This window comes from Rhinoraja longicauda, chromosome 1 (assembly GCF_053455715.1).
Source record: "Rhinoraja longicauda isolate Sanriku21f chromosome 1, sRhiLon1.1, whole genome shotgun sequence".
NCBI classification, from domain to species: Eukaryota; Metazoa; Chordata; class Chondrichthyes; order Rajiformes; family Arhynchobatidae; genus Rhinoraja; species Rhinoraja longicauda.
This window is the reverse complement of record NC_135953.1, coordinates 36,972,572-36,995,165: the sequence shown is the minus strand read 5'-3', so window position 1 is coordinate 36,995,165 and position 22,594 is coordinate 36,972,572. Positions and strand designations below refer to the sequence as shown.

Genomic DNA, 22,594 nt, shown 5'->3' with positions numbered 1-22,594 from the left:
GGATAAGGGGGGTTGAGGAGGATAGAGTGGAGTGGAGGGGAAGAGGGAGGTGGAGGGAGAGGGGATGGGAGGGAGGGGGATGAGGGGGGGAGAGGGGGAAGGGGAGGGGGGAGAGGGGAGGGGGTGGGGGGGGGGGGAGGGCTGCACCAATGCAGGAGAGGTTTGGCCCAATGGGTTCACTTGGTCTAGTAGATTATAAACTGATATTGCAAAGAATTATTTGTATTTGAAGGGATGTATTTTTAAAAAACTATACGCAGTTTTACCCAGAATAACACATGCAAGGTAATAAGATACTCATTTTATGCAGTAACTGACAGTCAGATACATGTTGCAAATGTATCCTTGCTTTGACTGGTATTTGGTGGAAGTTTTAATGGCTTTCTCAGCGTATTTAAAGGGAAATTCGCAGCTCAAAGACTTGGCTTTTGTCCTGAACTGGAAGTGGTTTGTAGCAGCAACACTAGAACTCAGCAACCTAGAATCTGATTGAAAATGGGGAAACAAGAGGAGATCCTCAGAAAAATGGCAATTCTGTTGAGAATTCAAAGTATTCTGGTAAAGCAATGCCTGGCCGAATGCTTGGGAACTTTAATTCATACCGTGAGTTTTCCACTGAATTTGTCGTATTTTATTACTGAGATGTTTTCATGAATCTTCTGTTACATAGCAAGTATAAATACTAAATAAACATTGCAGGTTAATTCATAAAGAACATTTAAAGAACAGAAATAAACATGGGCATAGTACCCATTCATTTCCCTGGTTTATATAGTAAAGTGTGATTTTATGTCTTCAATATTTATTTGTAATTTATATCTTCGTCATGCATAACAATTTCTTGTTCTTAACTCGTTCATTCCTATAACAGTTAAAAATATATACTTAAGTAAAGCAAATGATCCCTTCAAAATTCAAGTGTATTTAAAGATTTTAATTTCTCTTTTAACTATTTCACCTAAATTAAGGGAATCACGCAATTTTATTTGCTTTTTAATATAATGTTAACAAATTTAATAAGAAGTTGGTTTAACCATTAGATTTAAGAGGAGGAGGCTATTAAATTATAGGATATATCTTGGCTGGTGCATTGCAACTACAAACTGAAGCTGAGATTTGTGCTTTGCTATTAATTACAGACAAGTAAAAAAATAAAGTGAAAAATTGAAAGTGTGATAACAGAATTATGCCATTAAATTATAACCGGAGTAACTGACTCACTCTCTTCCATCCTTCTACTCAACTGACCTGTTTGAAAATCTAAAATGATCCTCAGCTGCTCTTCAGTCACACATGGAGCAATAATTGATCAGACTTTATTGGACTTCAATGTTATATCTTTGCACTAAATGTTGTACCCTTTATCTTTGCACTCTGGACGGCTTGTTTTTATTTCTTTGACTGGATAACACGCAGTTTAGAAGGATGAGAGGGGATCTTATAGAGACGTATAAAATTATAAAAGGACCAGACAAGAAAAAATGTTCCCAATATTGGGGGAGTTCAGAACCAGGGGCCACGGTCCAAGAACAAAGGGGAGGCCATTTAGAACTGAGGTGAGATGAAACTTTTTCACCCAGAGAGTTGTGAATTTGTGGAATTCTCTGCCACAGAAGGCAGTGGAGGCCAATTCACCGGATGAATTTAAAAGAGAGTTAGATAGAGCTCTAGGGGCTAGTGGAATCAAGGGATATGGGGAGAAGGCAGGCACAGGTTACTGATTGTAGATGATCAGCCATGATCACGATGAATGGCGGTGCTGGCTCGAAGAGCCAAATGGTCTCCTCCTGCAACTATTTTCTATGTTTCTATGTTTCTCTGCAAACAAAAAGTTTTCACTGTACCTTGGTAATCGTGACAATAATAAACTAAACTAAAGAATGGAGTACATGTAGAACCATTTTGTCTGAAGAAGGGTCCTAACGTAAAGCATCACATCCATTTTTCCCAGAGATGCTGCCTGACCCACTGAGTTACTTCAGCAGTTTGTGTCCAATTGAGTGTCCATCTGTTAATTATCGGTGTTTTTCTTTACAGATGCTTAGCTGTGGAGCAATAGCACAGTTTACACTTAACTGTGGCACACACAGTGAATTTCTGTCTGTAACTTTTGCCATAGGATTTGCAGTAGCTCTGGGCATATTGGTAACCAGCAAAGTGTCAGGTATGTAAATATTTATGATTAAAGGATTTTCAGACCATTATGCACATTGCTCTGAATATGCACCTTTCAGAAAAGGTTATCAATTTCCACTGAACAAAATGGCACCACAGGGAACTGAGCGTGTGGCAAGAGCAACCCTCTCCGTGAGGAAACTAAACGCAGATTGTGAGTCTGAGTGCACTACCTTGGGACTTCACTCATGCCGAGACTCCAAAAGGTCAAGGAACAAAGAGCATCTTCCATTTATTCAGTATTCGTGATTTTATATAATACTATTGAAAAGCTGTCAAAATATGTCTCCTCTTCAAGATCTGACTATGTGGTTAAGTGGCACATTGTTACCTTCACTTGCGACTGCATTGACAAGAGACAATAGACAATAGACAATAGGTGCAGGAGGAGGCCATTCGACTCTTCGAGCCAGCACCGCCATTCAATGTGATCATGGCTGATCATTCTCAATCAGTACCCCGTTCCTGCCTTCTCCCCATACCCCCTGACTCCGCTATCCTTAAGAGCTCTATCTAGCTCTCTCTTGAATGCATTCAGAGAATTGGCCTCCACTGCCTTCTGAGGCAGAGAATTCCACAGATTCACAACTCTCTGACTGAAAAAGTTTTTCCTCATCTCAGTTCTAAATGGCCTACCCCTTATTCTTAAACTGTGGCCCCTTGTTCTGGACTCCCCCAACATTGGGAACATGTTTCCTGCCTCTAACGTGTCCAACCCCTTAATAATCTTATACGTTTCGATAAGATCTCCTCTCAACCTTCTAATTTCTAGTGTATACAAGCCTAGTTGCTCCAGTCTTTCAACATATGACAGTCCCGCCATTCCGGGAATTAACCTAGTAAACCTACGCTGCACACCCTCAATAGCAAGAAAATCCTTCCTCAAATTTGGAGACCAAAACTGCACACAGTACTCCAGGTGTGGTCTCACTAGGGCCCTGTACAACTGCATTGATTGGTGAAAGTTGTTTAACTTGCGATATTCAAAGATCTAACAAAATAGTTTCACTGCTCCTTTGGAGAATTTAGCTCGAAAGAAATACTTGTGGAACTTTGACCTAAACAGTCTGTGTAATGGCTGATAAATCAGTGAGTCAATTGCACAGGAACAAATCTGCTGATAGCTGATACACCTCTGGATTATTTGCTACAGCACAGGCAGGGCAGGAAATAGTTCCAAACTTTAGTTTTAGCTTATTGTCACGTGTACCGAGCGAGGTACAGTGTAAAGCTTTTGTTGTGTGCTATCCAGTCAGCAATCCAGTCCTATGAAACTACGTGGTCACATTTGGTATGTATGATATAACTTGGAATTTTATCTTAAGGGATGTTTTTCCAATTGCCTGCTGGGTCTGCTGGGCGAATGCAGGTGGTGGTGGATTGTGATTTTTAAGTCAAGTCAAGGTGAGTGTTGCACTGTCACAGCAAGGCAATGAAAATCTTGCTTGCAACAGCATCACAGATACATGGACTCATACAGAGACTTAATACATAAATTACACACAAATGTTCTAACCCCCAACCCCCAAAAAAACAAGACATTAGTGCAAAACACAATTAGAAAGAAAGCAAGGGCATGGTGATGCAAGAGGTGGCCCATGGTGTTCGGTTGTCGAGATAGGATTAGGGTTGTTGGTTATAACTTGTACAACTATAAAAACCTGATAGTTGTAGGAAAGTAGCTGTTTCTGAGCATGATAGTGTGTGACATCAGGCTTTTGTACCCCCTGCCAAATGGTAGCAGCCAGAAGAAGGCGTAGTTCATATGGTGGGAATCCTTGATAACAGATGCCACCTTCTTAAAGCATACCTCATGTAGATGCTTCTGATGGTGGGGAGGGCTGTGCCCATGACAGACCAGGCTGAGTCCACTGCTCTCTGCAATCTCTTCTGTTCCTGTGCATTGCAATTGTCATACCAAGCCATGATGCAACCAGGTGGAATAGTTTCTACAGTACATCTGTAGAAGCTTGTTTGAGTGAAATGCCAAAGCTTTTTTAATTTCTTCGTAATTACATCTGTGTGTTGGGCCCAGATCATCTGAGATGTTACTGCCAGGAATTAAAAGCTGTTAACTCTCTCCATCACCGACCCAACAATTGAAAACTGGAACATGGTCTCCAAACTTCCCCTTTCTGAAGTCAACCATTAGTTCCATGGCCTTGTTGACAATGAGCAAGAGGTTAGTCAGCAGTCCATGAAACATTATCACAGGAAGAATGATTCAGCCAACAACAAAGGTGGATTTATAGATGGCTTTGGAGCTGTGTTTACATGGAGCTACACAGTCTTGGTGTAAAGAGAGATACACCTATGTTAATAGTCAGAGAGGAGAGGTTGTTGTTACCAATTCACACTGACTGAGGTCTGCCAATGAGGAAGTCAAGGTCCAGTTGCCAAATGAAGTGCAGAGGTCCAGGTCTTGGAACGTGGAGATGGGTTTGGAGGGGATGATTGTGTGAACCACCAAGCTGCAGCCTGTTCCTGTTATCCAAATGGTACAGAGAGAGTGGAGAGCTGGGAAGATCTGCTGTAGACGTTGTGGCAACAGGCAAACTGAAGGTGATCCAGGTCATTCTGTAGCAGGAGTTGTGTGCCAGAACAAACCTCTCAAAGTACTTAATTGCAGTGGATTTTGGATGGTAGATTTTGAGGCAGGTCATCATGTTATTCTACGATAAGCACAGTGGCACGGCGGTAGAGCTGCTGCCTTACAGCGCTAGAGACACGGGTTCGAACATAACTATGGGTGCTGTCCGTATGGAGTTTGACGATCTCTCTGTGACCACACAGGTTTTCTCCTTACTTCATTGAGGGATAACTAAGCAGAGACAACAGGCAGCTCCACCGCACAGAGAAAGATTCTGGAGTTTACTAAATTGTTGCAGAGAATAGTGGGTCTCTGTTACAATCTTAAAAAGGATACACACATGTGCCATCTATCAGTACTCTCTCTTTATTGAAGGTGAAATAATGTCTTCCTGTGGATAATGTTTCATGGACTGCTGAATATCACGTAAAATGAAATAAAATATTGTTTCTTTGAAACATTAAAGAAAAGTCCTCTAACAACAAACATACTCATTACCTGATTTATTTCAGATTTCACATACTTTGCAGTCGGCTGATAAATAGTTCAGACTTTATTGGTTGGGTTAAAAAACAAAATAAAAGACTTGTATTTATATAGTGCCATTCAAGTCCCTATCAGGACATCTCACGGGACATGACAACCAAAGAAGTGCTTTTAAATGTAGGCCTTGTTGTAATGCAGGAAATGCAGCAATTAATCTGATAATATGATAAGAATTTAGTCATCTGTTTTGGTAGTATTGGTTAAGGGATTAATGTTGACAAGGATATTGGGGATAGCTCAACTGCCCTTAAATGGTGCCAATGGATATTTTACCGGCACCTAAGAGGATACTTGGGACATTTATTTAAGATGGTGCAACTGACAATGGAGCAACAACACTTTTTGACTTAAGAGGCAACACTTGAATTGTTACACTTTTGACTCAAGAGGCTAAATCACAGGTAATGTTTCTCAATGGAAAGCAGGAACACTGATACTTTGCCATTTTACTATTTACCTGTATATAAATTCCAAACTCGTTTTTATTGCTTTGCAGGAGCTCACCTGAATCCAGCAGTGACTTTTGCTTTGTGCTTACTTGCTTGTGAGCCTTGGTTAAAATTCCCCTGCTTCTTTTTGGCACAAACAGTGGGTGCCTTTCTTGGATCTGGAATAATGTTTGGTTTGTATTATGGTGAGTATTTAGTTTAGTTTAGTTTAGGACACAGGCCCTTCGGCCCACCGAGTACACATACACCAAGCCGATTAACCTACATACCTGTACGTCTTTGGAGTGTGGGAGGAAACCGAAGATCTCGGAGAAACCCCACGTGGTCATGGGGAGAACATACAAACTCCGTACAGACAGCACCCGTAGTCGGGATCGAACCTGGGTCTCTGGTGCTGCAAGCGCTGTAAGGCAACAACTCTACCGCTGCGCCACCGTAGCCACATTTCAACAATGCATAAAATGCAATTTGTTAATATGTCAGTAAAAACTTTAAAATGCCCAAGTAATTTTTCCTCACTGTTCAGATGGAAGAAATGTATCCTGAAGACTCAAATGGGAATACAGTCGTCAGTAAAGTGCCATCCTCTTCTCACCTGTCCCAACTAATCCTACCTTGCAGTTCCTTGTTTCTACATTTCTCAAATCTGACCGCATATGGTCTTCCAGTCTTCCAGATCCAAATGATGTCTGTGTAGCTCAACTAGTTACTCCTGCAACCCATTTGCAAAAAGTGCCAAAACAAATGTTAAATACTTTAATTACCATGTACTTTACACAGTCAAAATCCCTGTAGTGGAAGATGAGAAAGGTGATTTGTTATTTTACAGCTCATCTATTTCACCATTAAATTATGGTGAATACGTATTTCAACTTTCAAAGTGCATTAATACGTATTTCAATTTGTTAAGCTACTTAATTTTATAAATGTCTTGATATTCTAAGATAATAAGAATTGATGGTTATCCACATTAACAGCTGCAATAGACTTGGCATCTACAGCTTGGGGTGAAGGTTACAACTCTTTGCAAATGTATGCATGAAAAAATAGTTCCTGAATTTCCTCTTCTGGCTGCTGACTTCCTACACAGACCATATAATTTCTTGATTGAATTTTTATTATTTTAATCTTCGATGAGATTGCCCCACATTATCCCACATAGCTATACCCCAGAGCAGCTGAGCAGCCTGATGTAACTTGTTGCTAGCCCATTTTGAGTGCAAGATGTTCATGCATTCAACACTCTCTTCAATAGTTGCCAGAGTGCCAGCTTTATTCCTTTAAAATTGTTCCAGAGCCAATGAATTTCTAGCTGTAGATTTAGATTTCTCTGTTTCTTCAGTCAAACAGTGGATATAGATTAAGGAAAGGATTTGCATAGTGTCCAGGCACAGACAAGAGGGTTGTTGCATGAGTACATGCTTCAAGTGGACAAAATTCCAGTCTGTATAGTCTCCGAAAACAGATGACTTTCACTTAAATCTTCCCAATCTGGGATCACTTTTAATTTCATTCACAGTTTGCCATAGCTTTTGTCATTGGAATAATTTTCTATCAATTCATCTGATATAAAAAAATAATGCTTTGTGCTCACTAGTTTGTGAGCTTTGGTTAAAATCCACTTCTGCATTTTGGCACAAACAGTGGGTGTCTTTATCCGATCTGGGCTAATGTTTGGTTTTTATTGTGGTGAATATCAAGCTTGGTCAACTTCTTCTTCTTAGGCCCCCTCGGTCATGGCTGACCATGGGTGATGCATCCTAGTTGGCTGCTTGCTCCACACCTTGGCTAGTGCAGCGTCGCTTGTGGCTGAAGAGACCAATGCGGGAGTGACAGTCTCAGTCGCAAAGGTCACATTTGTGTGTGGTTTCTGGTCTGTTGAAGTTGCTGCGCTCCTTTCTGCGTACCTGCTTGTCTGCCGCTGCATTCATCAGTTTCTCTTCCCCCGTTTTGAGATGTTGGTTCAGGGTACCTCTCCACCGTGTACGGTCAGCTGCAAGGCTCTCCCAGGACTACACATCGATGTCGAGCACCTTCAAATCTCTCTTGCAGCCATCCTTGTAACGTAGCTGGGGGCGGCCGATGGTTCTCCTCCCAGATGTTAGCTCTCCATAGAGGATGTCTTTTGGAATACGGCCATCCTCCATGCGGTGGACATGGCCCAGCCACCGCAGCCTGCACTGCCTGAGTAGAGTGTACATACTCGGAAGGCCAGCGCGAGACAGAATCTCCAGTCTGGCATATGTAGTCCATGTCTCACTGCCGTACAGCAGCGTGCTGTTGACACAGGCGTTGTAAACCGCTATCTTTGGCTTCACTGTCAGCTTTGGATTGGTCCACACTCGAGTTGTGAGGTGAGCGAGAGTTGTAGCTGCCTTCCCAATCCTCTTGTCAATCTCTGTGTCCAAGGAGAGGTTGTCGGTGATGGTGGAGCCGAGGTATGTGAACTGATGGAAGGCATCGAGTTCGTAGTCGTCGATGGTGATGGCAGGCTGGGTGCCTCTGTATCCTGTCCCAGAATGTTCGTCTTCTTCAGGCTGATGGTCAGCCCAAAGTCCTTGCAAGCCCGATAGAAGCGGTCCATCAATGACTGTAGTTCCTACTGGGTGCGGCACACAACTGCTGCATCATTGGCGAACATGTCTCTGATGAGAGCTTCACGTACTTTTGTCTTGGCTCGGAGGCGGGTGAGGTTGAAGAGCCTGCCGTCTGATCTAGTACGCAGGTAGATCCCCTCTGTTGTGGTGCCGAAGGCATGTTTCTGGAGCAGAGCGAAGAAAATCCCAAAGAGTGTGGGAGCGAGGACGCAGCCTTGTTTGACGCCACTGCGGATGTCGAAGGGCTCCAAGAAACTGCCATTGAACTGCACTGTCCCCTTCGTGCTGATGTGGAAGGATTCTATCATGCCCTGCAGTTTTGGTGGGCAGCCGATCTTTGGGAGAGCCTTGAATAGGCCATCTCTGCTGACGAAGTCGAACGCCTTGGTGAGGTCAATGAAAGCAATATACAGGGGCATCTGCACTTCTCCTGGAGCTGGCGAAGGGAGAAGACCATGTCTACTGTTGACCTTCCAGCTCGGAAACAGCACTGTGACTCTGGGTAGACACGTTCTGCCAGCTTCTGCAGGCGGATTAAGATGACACACTGCTGCAAATGGTTCACACACAATGTTATACACAAATTCTATGTTACCATGCTTCACTGAGTAATTATGTTCTAAAAAACATGTTACTCCATCGGAAACGTTACTGTTGTTGCTGCTTACTTTGATCTACACAGAGCTTTGTTTGCTTTTTTTTACACACCTCCTAGTCTGACTTGGGCAACATTTCAGAGCGACATCGGCCATTTAATAAGTGGCAGCTGAACACAGCCAAACAGATGAGCACTAAGTTTAGAACCTGCAGCTTTATGGACGGCACAGTGGTGCAGCAGTAGAGCTGTTGCCTTACAGCGCCAGTGTTTGAACCTGAATAAGGGTGCTGTCTGTACGGAGTTTGTACATTCTCTCTGTGACCGCGTGGGTTTACTCCAGGTGTTCCGGTTTCCTCCTACATTCCAAAGACATTCAGGTTTGTAGGTTAATTGGCTTTGGTAAAATTGTAAATTGTCCCTAATGTGTAGGATAGTGCTAGTGTACGGGGTGTCTGCTGGCCGGTGGGCCGAAAGGCCTGTTTCCACTCTTTATCTTTAAAGTAAAGTCTAAAGTAAAGCTCCTGAACTTATCAGGAAAGACTGAAATATAAAAATATCCAGGCTCTATTATGAGCAAGCTTTCAGATTGCAAAAGTTCAGCTTTTTATAATTTCCCAGCTTCTAAAGTAATTTGTCTCAATCTCTGTTTAGCTGCGTGCGGGTGATATTTTGTTTTACTGTATGCATTTTCATTGTTCAGAAGTGGTTCTTGTTTTGCAGTTTTGATCATTTTTGATCATTTCAGAAGAATAATATTCAAATCATCCTGAGAAAATTACGAATTGCTGCTCTGGAAAACTAAGACGGTGAATCTCAAATCTAACAATTATCTCATAATTGCAGATAAATTGTGGCTTCATGGAAATAAACAGCTAACGGTAATTGGACCAAACTCAACTGCTGGGATATTTACAAGTTTTCCACTTGAACATGTGAGTGCACTCACTGGCATTTTTGATCAGGTAAGTAGAAAAGGTTCAGATACAAGTTATGCATTTGGTCATCTCACAGGGCAGCTACATTTGGTTATTTTAACATCTCATAGAATCATACTGCACAGAAACAGGCCCTTCAACCCAACTCATCCATTCCCACCACAAAATATTCTCCCACGTCTTTTGATGTTCTCTCAACGAGAAAATGGCTCTTGATTCCTGAAAATATATTAGAGTTTTTTGCGTGCGTACATGCTTGCTTGCGTGCTTGCTAGCGCAGGTATGCACGAACAATATTTATTCTTGCATTTGTTTCTTGCTTTCACATTGTTATGTATTTTAACTGTTAATAAATCAAGTGACTGTATGGACATAGATCATCGAGCAAGCCATGCGTACTCTTTGAGATGCTTAAAATTCGAACTGATTGTTACCAAATCATCAGACTTTTTTTGACTGTTCACATTTGGCTTACATCGTGAAGCACAAATCAGAAAGTATTTTGCCAGTTAGTTAAATGAAAGCTGTTGAAGACATGACATGCAAAGTTAGAATGGTAGAAATCTGATGTTTGACTTTAGCTGTTTGTTACTTTCTAAAGGCAATTGGGACTGCAGCTCTCATATTGTGTATCCTTATCATTGTGGATCCTTTACACACCCCAGTGCAGACTGGGCTGGAAGCTTTCACCATTGGCTTGGTGGTTCTGTTTGTTGGCTGGTCAATGGGATCAAATTCCCAGTACTCATTAAATCCTGCCAGGGATATTGGACCCCGCTTGTTTACAGCAATTGCTGGTTGGGGATCTGAAGTTTTCACGTAAGTTTAGTTATCTTATTCGTAGATGTACTACTAATTCCTTAATAATCAGTCAAAGTGTCATACAGCACGGAAACAACCCCATCCATGCCAACCAAGATTCTCTTGGCTATCTCTTCAAAAAACAATTATCAGACACTATTTCCCATGCTCAGAGCTATGCTGACAATCCCTAATTAGACCTCGTATATTCAAATATTATATATTCTGAGCCTCAGAAACCCCTCCAGTAAGTTACCCATCACTGATGCCAGGCTCACCGGCCTGTAGTTTCCTTGCTTGTCCTTGCTGCCCTTCTTGAACAAACCATAGTCATAAGAGTCATACTATGGCTCAGCATTTTCATTGCTCCCTTGTTCATATTTGGTCAGCTCATTGTCAGTCTGGACCTCATAGGGTCATAACATCATAAGGAATAGTAGAATTAGGCCACTCGGCCCATCAAATCTACTCCGTCATTCAATCATGGCTGATCTATCTCTCCCTCCTAACCACATTCTTCTGCCTTCTCCCCATAACCTCTGACACCCATACTAATCAAGAATCTATCTATCTCTACCTTATAAATATCCACTGACTTGACCTCCACAGCCTTCTGCGACAAAGAATTCCACAGATTCACCACCCTCTGACTAAAGATGGACTAAGTGACCATTGCCTTTGCTTGGGAATGTTATTATTCCATGACTGACTGTTTCAGATGGTGCTATTGCCTTTGAACAAGACCATTCAGTTTTCACTATTCATCTAGAGGATTATTATCTTGGGTTAATCTGAGCATTTTACCAAAAGCTTTATGATTTTACTGTGTAGATAATTTACAATGGTGCCTTCTGGCCATAGAACAGAATGCTATTTGGTTGTAGTTTGGTTGTAGTTTATTAAACTCCTTACATCCTAAATAATTTTCTCCACAGTTGTTTATCTTGCTACACGCCACTTAGACAAATCATGGAGATATACTTAGAAATATAGAAAATAGGTGCAAGAGTAGGCCATGCGGCCCTTCGAGCCAGCACCGCCATTCAATGTGATCATGGCTGATCATTCTCAATCAGTACCCCATTCCTGCCTTCTCCCCATACCCCCTGACTCCGCTATCCTTAAGAGCTCTATCCAGCTCTCTCTTGAATGCATTCAGAGAATTCCAGACACTAGCCCTAAGAGTCCTATCTAACTCTTTTTTGAATACATCCAGAGAATCAGCCTCCACTGCATTCTGAGGCAGAGAATTCCATAAATTCACAACTCTCTGGGTGAACTCATCTCAGTTCTAAACGGCCTACCACTTATTCTTAAACTGTGGCCCCTGGTACTGGACTCCGCCAACAACGGGAACATGTTTCCTGCATCTAGCTTGTCCAATCCCTTAATAATTTTATATGTTTCTATAAGATCCCCTTTCATCCGTCTAAATTCTAGTGAATACAAGCCCAGTCGTTCCATTCTTTCATCATATGACAGTCCAGCCATCCCGGGAATTAACCTCGTGAACCTACGCTGCACTCCCTCAATAGCAATAATGCCCTTCCTCAAATTAGGAGACCAAAACTACACACTATACTCCAAGTGTGGTCTAACCAGGGCGCTATACAACTGCAGACCTTCTTGCCCCTGTACTCAAATTCTCTCGTTTTGAAGACCAACATGCCATTACCTTTCTTCACTGACTGTTGTACCTGCATGCTTACTTTCAGTGACTGATGTGCAAGGACACCCAGATCTCGCTGCACTTCCCCTTTTCCTAATCTGACACCATTCAGATAATAATTCGCCACTTTGTTCTTGCCACCAAAGTGGATAACCTCACATTTATCCGCATTATACTGCATCTGCCATGCATCTGCCCATTCACTCAACCTGTCCAAGTCACCCTGCAACCTCCTAACATCCTCTTCGCAGGTCACCCTGCCACCCAGCTTTGTGTCATCCGCAAACTTGCTAGTGTTACTTCTAATTCCATCATCCAAAACATTAATATATATTGTAAACAGTTGCGGCCCCAGCACCGAGCCTTGCAGCACTCCACTCGCCACTGCCTGCCATTCTGAAAAAGACCCGTTTATTCCTACTCTTTGATTCCTGTCTGCCAACCAATTCTCTATCTATGTCAATACCCTACCCCCAATACCATGTGCTCTAATTTTGCTCACCAATCTCCCGTGTAGGATCTTATCAAAGGCATGTGATGATAATGTCCCTATGATGGTTCGCAAATTGAAGGGAGTCTTACTGATGGTCTTGTTAGTATTAAAGATAAGGTTACTATAGAGTCATAGAGTGATACAATGAGGAAACAGGCCCTTCGGCCCAACTTGCCCACACCGGCTACACGAGTCCCACCTGCCAGCATTTGGTCCATATCCCTCCAAATCTGTCCTATCCATGTACCTGTCTAAGTGTTTTTTAAATGTTGGGTTAGTCCCTGCCTCAACTACCTCCTCTGACAGCTTATTCCATACATCCAACAACCTTTGTGTGAAAAAGAATGTTGACACATTTATGTACCGAAGTTTATTGTGGTAGCATTTTCTCATTTTATATTATTGATTCATTGCTTCTCTTTTATTTTCAGTGCTGGAAGCTATTGGTTTTGGATTCCACTTGTCAGCCCAATCATTGGTGCCATTTTTGGTGTTCTGATGTACCAATTCAGTGTGGGATTACGTGTTGCTACAAGAAATAACTCCTCATCCAATGCAGAGCAGAATGTAAAATTAATGAGCCAGGAAACAAAGGGAAGGTGCTAATGAATGGACACTCTGTGTATTCTCTGAAGAATTTGTTTTAATAATTTTCAGTATATTTTACATTAGTTTATTTACCACAACATTACATTGATCTCTTTGAGATTTGCATTTCTTATGTGTTATGTATATTTTCAATTATTTTATAAGCTATGAAATAAAATGTATAACTTTCTATTATGATGAAAAATAGAAAAATATGTCAGGAAAAAGAACTTTTGAAATGTCAACGTTTCTTGATGTATAATACTATTAGGCAGCATCTCAGGAGAGAAGGAATGGGTGACGTTTAGGGTCGAGACCCTTCTTCCGACTGATGTCAGGGGGTGGGACAAAGGAAGGACATAGGTGGAGACAGGAAGATAGAGGGAGAACTGGGAAGGGGGAGGGGAAGAGAGGGACAGAGAAACTATCTAAAGTTGGAGGTCAATGTTCATACCGCTGGGCTTCAAGCTGCCCAAACGAAATATGAGGTGCTGTTCCTCCAATTTCCGGTGGGCCTCACTGTCTCCATCTACTAACACTCTCCTCCACCTAGCAGAGCTGGTTCTTACCCTTAACAACCTCTCCTTTGACTCTTCCCACTTCCTCCAAACCAGAGGCTTAACTATGGGCACTCGCATGGGCCCTAGCTATGCCTGCCCCTTTATCGGGTACGTCAAACAATCCCTGTTCCGGACGTACACTGGCCCCATCCCTGGACTCTACTTCCGCTACATCGACAACTGCAATGGTGCTACCTCTTGTACCCATGCAGAACTCACTGACTTCATACAATTCACTACCAATTTCCATCCTGCTCTTAAATATACTTGGACTATCTCCAACATCTCCCTACCATTTCTGGACCTCACCATCTCCATCACAGGAGACAGACTAGTGACTGACATCTACTATAAACCCACTGACTTGCACAGCTATTTGGACTACATTTCTTCCCACCCTGTCTCCTGCAAAAAGTCTATCCCCTATTCCCAATTCCTCTGTCTACGCCGCATCTGCGCCCGGGATGAGGTGTTTCACACTAGGGCATCAGAGATCTCCTCATTCTTCAGGAAACGGGGCTTCCCCTCTTCCATTATAGATGAGGCTCTCACTAGGGCCTCTTCTACATCCTGCAGCTCTGCTCTTGCTCCCCCTCCCCCCATTCGTAAAAAGGACAGAATCCCCCTCGTTCTCACCTTCCACCCCACCAGCCAGCGTATCCAACAAATCATCCGGCAACATTTCCGTCACCTACAATGGGACCCCACCACTGGCCACATCTTCCCATCCCCTCCCCTTTCTGCGTTCCGCAGAGACCATTCTCTCCGTAACTCCCTGGTCCACTCGTCCCTTCCTACCCAAACCACCCCATCCCCGGGCACTTTCCCCTGCAACCGCAGGAGATTCAACACCTGTCCCTTTACCTCCCCCCTCAACTCCATCCAAGGACACAAACAGTCTTTCCAGGTGAGACAGAGGTTCACCTGCACCTCCTCCAACCTCATCTATTGCATCCGCTGCTCCAGATGACAACTTATTTACATCAGCGAAACCAAACACAGGCTCGGCGATCGTTTCGCTCAACACCTTCGCTCAGTCCGCCTTAACCAACCTGATCTCCCGGTGGCTGAGCACTTCAACTCCCCCTCCCACTCCCAGTCTGACCTTTCTGTCATGGGCCTCCACCAGTGCCTTAGTGAGGCCCACTGGAAATTGGAGGAACAGCACCTCATATTTCGCTTGGGCAGTTTGCAGCCCAGCGGTATGAACATCGACTTCTCCAACTTTAGATAGTTCCTCTGTCCCTCTCTTCCGCTCCCCCTTCCCAGTTCTCCCTCTATCTTCCTGTCTCCACCTATATCCTTCCTTTATCCCGCCCCCCTGACATCAGCCTGAAGAAGGGTCTCGACCCGAGACGCCACCCATTCCTTCTCTCCTGAGATGCTGCCTGACCTGCTGAGTTACTCCAGTATTTTGTGAATAAATACCTTCGATTTGTACCAGCATCTGCAGTTATTTTCTTATATTACTATTATGTACATTTCATTTGTCATGGATTAAACTAAAGCAGAACTCAATGTTGGTGGCAGATAAAGTCTGTATTTCACCAATTTAATTCAATACGCAATTACAATAAAGGTAGTGCACCAAATGCATAATCCCCAATCACATTTCATTATATGGAATTGCTGGAGATATTTTTATTGAAATAAAAAAATAAAATAATTGCTCTTAACTAAGTTAGTAGGACAAGAGATAGATCAATTGATAGATAAATGACAGAAAATGCTGGAGTAACTCAGCGGGACAGGCAGCATCTCTGGAGAAAAGGAATGGGTGACGTTTTGGGTTGAGAACCTTCTTCAGACTGAAAGTCAGGGGAGAGGGATAATAGAGATATGGAAGGGTAAGGTGTGACAGTGTGACCAAGTCGCCAAACATTTTAACTCCCATTCCCATTCCCACACTAACCTTTCTGTCCTTGGCCTCCTTCACTGTCAAGTGAGGCCACATGCAAATTAGAGGAACAGCACCTCATATTTCGTCTGGGTAGCTTACAACCCAACAGTATGAATATTGATTTATTTAATTTCAAGTAACCCTTGCATTCCCTCCCTTTCCCTTTCCCTCTCCCCACCCCCCACCCCCCCCCCCCCCCCACCTTAGTTGTCCTGTTAATTCCATTGTTTGTATCCTTCCATTATCACCTCTTCCCCAGCCAACAATGGGCCATTATGGGCTCCACCCTTCTTCCTTGGTCATCTGTTGCAAGCCCTGGTTTGTTCTGACCTTTTCTTACCTCCAGTTCCCTCCCCAATACTTTTAGTCTGAAGAAGGGTCCCGACCCGAAACGTCACCCATCCTTTTTCTCCAGAGATGTTGCCTGACCCGTTGAGTTACTCTAGAACTTTGCGTCAATCTTTCTTAACTTATCTTCCTCAATTTTAGAAATTCTGAGGAATTATACTGTTGTGAGATCCTAAAACTTCTTTAGTTGCTTCTACTGCACTGTTTTAAGGTAAATTGTGGTTGCTGGAAATTTCTGGATCAGGTCACTCTTCTTGGTTCACACAATCACTGGTTGAATGGTACACTGCGATGCATACATTTGAACATTACAACATACTTTTGAATGAGCCATTACCCTTGTGAAGACTACGATAGACTGATTTCATCTAACACCATAAGTAGTGGGTTATAGACAAAGACACAGATCAATGCATATCTCCACAGCATTACCCCATTGCCCATGTTGAGAATAGACGAGGGTAACCTAATGGGAAGAGTGTTCTTCTTGGAGGTATTTACACCCAACGAGGGTGGAGTACAGTAACTGAGGCAGGGGAGAGAAAGGGGGAAATAGAAAAGGGGAGGGTGGGAAAGAAGGGGTGGTTTGGTTGGTTAGTCAGCTTACAACCCAATATTGTAAGCTTCCTAACAACATTGGAGTATCGATTGTCACAATCAATTTTCCAATTTTAACCAATAATTGTAACTAACCACTAACCAACACCGCCTCCCCTCCACCCACCCCATCTTCACCCCCCCTCCCTCCACCTGGACTCAAACATTTTTTTTCTCCCCTCCTCCAACATTCCTTCCCCGAGCTTCACGATTTGCAACTCTTCAATCCTTTGTCTCATACCCTCTGTCTTTTCATCCATGGCCTTTGTCCAGCCATCTGCCTATTAAAACCCTCTCTGGCTGTATCCACCTATTACTCGCCAGGCTTTATTCTGCCCTTGCTCTCTTGCAGCTTTCTATCCCCCCCACCAGAATCACCAGAAACTAAGAGCCCTGACCCCAAAACCTCACGTATCCATGTTCTCAACAGATGCCACCTGACCTGCTGAGTTACTCCAGCACTTTGTGTCTTTTTCTGCAGTTTTCTACTCTGTAATTCCATTTCAATAAGAAGTTCCTCACATGGGCGAGCTTGGATTTACTGTGATTGTATTTTAGCGTGCACCATGATTATAGAGGATTATAGGGGAATTATAGACCAGTTAGCCTTACATCGGTAGTGGGGAAGATGCTTGAGTCTATTATTAAAGATGTTATAGCAGCACATTTGGAAAGCAGTGACAGGATCAGTCAAAGTCAGCATGGATTTATGAAGGGGATATCATGCTTGACTAATCTTCTGGAATTTTTTTGAGGATGTAACAAGTAGAATGGATAAGGGAGAGCCAGTGGATGTGGTGTATCTGGACTTTCAAAAAGCCTTTGACAAGGTCCCACACAAGAGATTAATGTGCAAAATTAGAGCACATGGTATTGGGGATAGGGTATTGACATGAATAGAGAACTGGTTGGCAGACAGGAAGCAAAGAATAGGAATTAATAGATCCTTTTCAGAATGGCAGGCAGTTACTAATGTGGTGCTGCAAGACTCGGTGCTGGGACCCTAGTTATTTACAATATATATTAACGATTTAGACGAGGGAATTAAATGTAACATCTCTAAGTTTGCGGATGACTCAAAGCTGGGTGGCAGGGTGAGCTGCGAGGAGGATGCTATGAGGGTGCACGGTGACTTGGATAGGTTGGGTGAGTGGGCAGATGCATGGCAGATGCAGTATAATGTGGATAAATGTGAGGTTGTCCTCTTTGGTGGTAAGTACAAGGCGGCGGATTATTTTCTGAATGGTGTCAAGTTAGGAAAAGAGGAAGTGCAACAAGATCTGGGTGTCCTTGCACATCAGACACTGAAAGTAAGCATGTAGGTACAGCAGGCAGTGAAGAAAGCTAATAGCCTGTTGGCCTTCATTGCAAGAGGATTTTAGTTTAGGAGCAAGGAGGTCCTATTGCAGTTGTACAGGGCCCTGGTGAGACCGCACCTGGAGTATTGTGTGCATTTTTGGTTTCCTAATTTGAGGAAGGACATTCTTGCTATTGAGGGAGTGCAGTGTAGGTTCACCAGGTTAATTCCTGGGATGGCGGGACTGACATATGATGAAAAAATGGATCAACTGGGCTTGTATTCACTGGAATTTAGAAGGATGAGAGGGAATCTTATAGAAACATATAAAATTCTTAAAGGATTGGGTGGGCTAGATGCAGGAAAAATGTTCCCCATGTTGGGGGAGTCCAGAACCAGGGGTCACAGTTTAAGAATAAGGGTAGGCCATTTAGGACTGAGATGAGGAAAAATTTCTTCACCCAGAGAGTTGTAAATCTGTGGAATTCTCTGCCACAGAAAGCAGTGGAGGCCAATTCACTGGATGTTTTCATGAGAGAGTTAAACCTAGCTCTTAGGGCTAAAGGAATTAAGGGATATGGGGAAAAAGGAGGAACGGGTTACTGATTTTAGATCAGCCATGATCATATTGAATGGCGGTACTGGCTCGAAGGGCCAAATAGCCTACCCCTGCAACTTTTTTTCTATGTTTCAATGTTTCTATGTTTCAATGAAGCTTTAGAGAAAGACGAAGACCATTTTCATTGACAAAGGGTCTTCAACCTGAACAGTTTTTTTCTGAAGACAATCTGTCTGAAGAAGGCTCCTGCCCCGAAACGTCACCTATCCATGTCATTGAGTCATAGAGTCATAGAGTCATACAGCGTGGAAACAGGCCTTTCGGCCCAACTTGCCCATGCCGACTAACATGCCTGCGTTTGGCCCATATCCCTTTAAACCTATCCTATCCATGTACCTGTCAAAATGTTTCTTAAACGATTGTACCTGCCTCAACTATCTCCAGAAGTTTGTTCCTTACACTCGCCACCCACTGTAAAAAAGTTACCCCTCAGGTTCCCATTAAATCTTTCCCCCCTCATCTTAAACCCATGTCCTCTGGTTCTTGATTCCTCTACTCTGGCTAAAGTCTCTGTGTGTTTACCCAATCTATTCCTCTCATGATTTTGTGCACCTCTATAAGATCACCTATCATTCTCCTGCACTCCAAGGAATAAAGCCCTAGCCTGCTCAACCTCTCCCAATAGCTCAGTCCCTTGAGGCCTGGCAGCATCCTGGTAAATCTTCTCTGAACCCTTTCAAGCTTGACAACATCTTTACTATAACATAGTGACCAAAACTGAACATATTTCTCTAAACGTGGCCTCACCAACATCTTATATAACTGTAACACAACCTCCAAACCTCTATTCTCAAGATAGACACAAAAAGCTGGAGTAACTCAGCGGGACAGGCAGCATCTCAGGAGAGACCCTTCAGACTGGTTAGGGACAAGGGAAACGAGAGATATAGAAGATGATGTAGAGAGATAAAGAACAATAAATGAAAGATATGCAAAGAAGTAACGATGATATTGGGAACAGGCCATTGTTAGCTGTTTTTTGGGTGAAAACGAGAAGCTAGTGCAAGGGGGAGGGATAGACAGAGAGGGAATGCAGGGGTACCTGAAGTTAGCAAAATCAATATTCATACCACTGGGCTGTAAGCTGCCCAATTGAAATAGGAGATGCTGTTCCTCCAATTTGCATTTAGCCTCACTCTGACAATGGAGGAGACCTAGGACAGAAAGGTCTGTGTGGCAATGAGAAGGAGAATTAAAGTGCTTAGCAACTGGGAGATCAACTCCCTGGTTAACTCATCCCTTCCCACCCAAACCACTCCCTCCCCAGGTACCTCATCCTGCAACCGCAGGAGATGCAACACCTGTCCCTATACTTCCTCCCTCGACTCTGTCCAGGGACCCCGACAGTCCTTTCAGGTTAGGCAGAGGTTCACTTGCACCTCCTCCAACCTCATCTACTGTATCTGTTGTTCAAGATGTGGACTCTTATACATCGGTGAGACCAAATGCAGACTGGGCAATCGTTTCGTTGAACACCTTCGCTCAGCCCGCGTGAACCTACCTGGTTTCCTGGTTGCCAAACATTTTAATTCCCCTTCCCATTCCCACATTGAATTTCTGTCTTGGGCTTCCTCCATTGTCAGAGTGAGGCCAAACGCAATTTGGAGGAACAGCACCTCATATTTTGCTTGGGCAGCTTACAACCCAGCAGTATGAATATTGATTTCTCTACCTTCAAGTAACCCTTGCATCCCCTCTCTCTCCGTCCCTCCCCCATCCAAGTCGTTGTACTAACTTCAAAGTCGTCTTGTTGACTCTCATTGTCTGTAACTCGTTTCCACCTAGCACACAGCTAACGATGGCCAGTTTCCTTTATCATCATTGGTTTTTTGCATATCTTTCTTTCTTTTGTTCTATGTCTCTCTATAGCACCGTCTATATCTTTCGTTTCCCGTTTCCCTTTCCTCTGACTCTCATTTTGAAGAAGGTTCTGACCCGCTGAGTTACTCCAGCTTTTTGTGTCTATCTTTGGTTTAAACCAGCATCTGCAGTTCCTTCCTACACATTATTTTCTCAAATGCTGGAGTAGGCCTGACCACAAGCAGAAATCTAAGCAGGCTCAGGCCTGGTTGGTACTTGGATGGGAGACTGCTTGGGAAAACCAGGAGCCAGAGACTAAGGGCAGCACGGTAGCGCAGCTGTAGAGTGGCTGCCTTACAGCACCGGAGCCCCGGATTTGATTCTGACTTGAGATGCTGTTTGCACAGAGGTTGAACGTTCTCCCTGTGACTGCATGTGTTTTCCCCAGGTGCTTGTGCTTTCTCCCACACTCCAAAGACGTATTATGAGAGGCATGGATAAGGTAGACAGTCAGCACATTCTTCCCAGAGTGGAAATGTCAAAGACTATAGGGCAGAGCTTTAAAGTGAAAAGATAAAAGTTTAAAGGAGCTCTACATGGCAAGTTTTTGTACTTGTGCTGAATGCTTGGAACGTGCTGCCAGGGGTACTGGTGGACGCAGATACGACAGTGGCAGTTAAGAGGCACGTGGAAGAGCAAGGAATGGTGGGATATAAATCATGTGTAGGAAGATGAGGCTAGTTTATTTTGACATCATGTTCAGCACAGACATTTTGGGTTGAAGGGCCTTTCCTGTGCTGGACTTTGCTATATTCTATAAGTCCTGTAGTGGGGCACCATATAACAACATCCAAAAAGATTGAGAAACACTGCAGGTTAGGCAGCTTCTGCAGAGAGAGCAGAGTAATTAATAATTGGTTACAGACCGTCTTTCAACATTGAAACATCAATATACATTGGTGACACGTAATTTCTGTTTAAAAAACAGACCCTTTCCTAACTCTTTCATTTCCTTTGTTCATATATCCTTAAAGGAGTTTGTTTCTGATTGGCATAAATTCACATGCAAAATCATCTTTATCCTAGCCTAAGTACTTGTACCTGAACCTTGTCAAATGTTGTACTTCCATGTACTTTGAAGATGACAGATCAACCATAACAATGTTGTCTTGAATTTATATAACACCTGTAACATAGTAAATACACCCGAAAATGCCTGATGTGAGCATTATAAAAGAACTTTTAACCTGACTCCATATACATTAAGGAAAATTGCCAAAGATTTGGCAATTTTCAAGGTAGAAGGTTTTTCGGGAGGGTGTATAAACTTCTATATGGCGGTGGCTGACTTGGTAGCGCAATTAAAAATGGGGATGGCAAAGAGCAGGCCAAGAGAACTACAGAGACTTTTGAGGGCTATTGAGCTGGAGGATACAAAGGTTAGGGTAAGACCACAAAAGAATATGACTACACGAATTATGTACAGTATTTCTCAATAATGTGTCCTTGGCAAAATACTTCAAGATTTCAAGATCAAGATCAATTTATTGTCACATGCACCAATTAAGGTACAGTGAAATCTGAGTTACCATACAGCCATACTAAGTGAAAAGCAACAAGACACACAGCCACATGAAGTAAAATTTAACATAAACATCTGCCACAGCGGATTCCCCATTCCTCATTGTGATGGAAGGTAATAAAGTTCAAGCATCTTCCTCTTTTTTCACCTGCGGTCGGGGCTGCTGAACCATCCGCAGTCACTGCAGCCGACTGTCCGAAGCCCTCTCGTTGGGATGATTGAAACTCCCCGCATAGGGATGGTTGAAACACTCTCTGCAGCATGGAGCTCCCGAGTCGGCCTCTTCTTACCAAAGACCACGGGCTTCACAATGTCCACAGGATCCTCGGCAAAGCATCGCAGCTCCGCGATGTTAAAGTCCACACCGTGCCCGTGGCTTGAAGCGCCGGGCCGGTCTCCAGGAAAGGCCGCCAACTCCTCAATATTAGGCCGCAGAGGGGACGGAGATAT

At 43.3% G+C, this 22,594-nt stretch overlaps 1 protein-coding gene across 1 annotated transcript; it reads left to right on the top strand.

The window, feature by feature from the left end:
* Positions 1 to 495: 495 nt before the first annotated feature.
* On the top strand, positions 496 to 13,459 carry LOC144599033 (aquaporin-3-like). The gene is made up of 6 exons (XM_078409769.1): positions 496 to 603; positions 2,038 to 2,164; positions 5,808 to 5,945; positions 9,799 to 9,917; positions 10,492 to 10,709; positions 13,285 to 13,459. The coding sequence occupies exons 1-6, from the start codon at positions 496 to 498 to the stop codon at positions 13,457 to 13,459; spliced, it is 885 nt and encodes a 294-aa protein (XP_078265895.1).
* The last annotated feature ends 9,135 nt before the right edge of the window (positions 13,460 to 22,594 follow it).

Excerpts from the sequence above, each read along its gene's own strand:
- LOC144599033 (XM_078409769.1), top strand. The coding sequence starts at position 496 with ATGGGGAAACAAGAGGAGATCCTCAGAAAAATGGCAATTCTGTTGAGA. Across the intron at positions 5,946-9,798 it reads AATGTTTGGTTTGTATTATG|ATAAATTGTGGCTTCATGGA; the intron begins GTGAGTATTTAG and ends TCATAATTGCAG. Across the intron at positions 10,710-13,284 it reads TGGGGATCTGAAGTTTTCAC|TGCTGGAAGCTATTGGTTTT; the intron begins GTAAGTTTAGTT and ends TTTTATTTTCAG.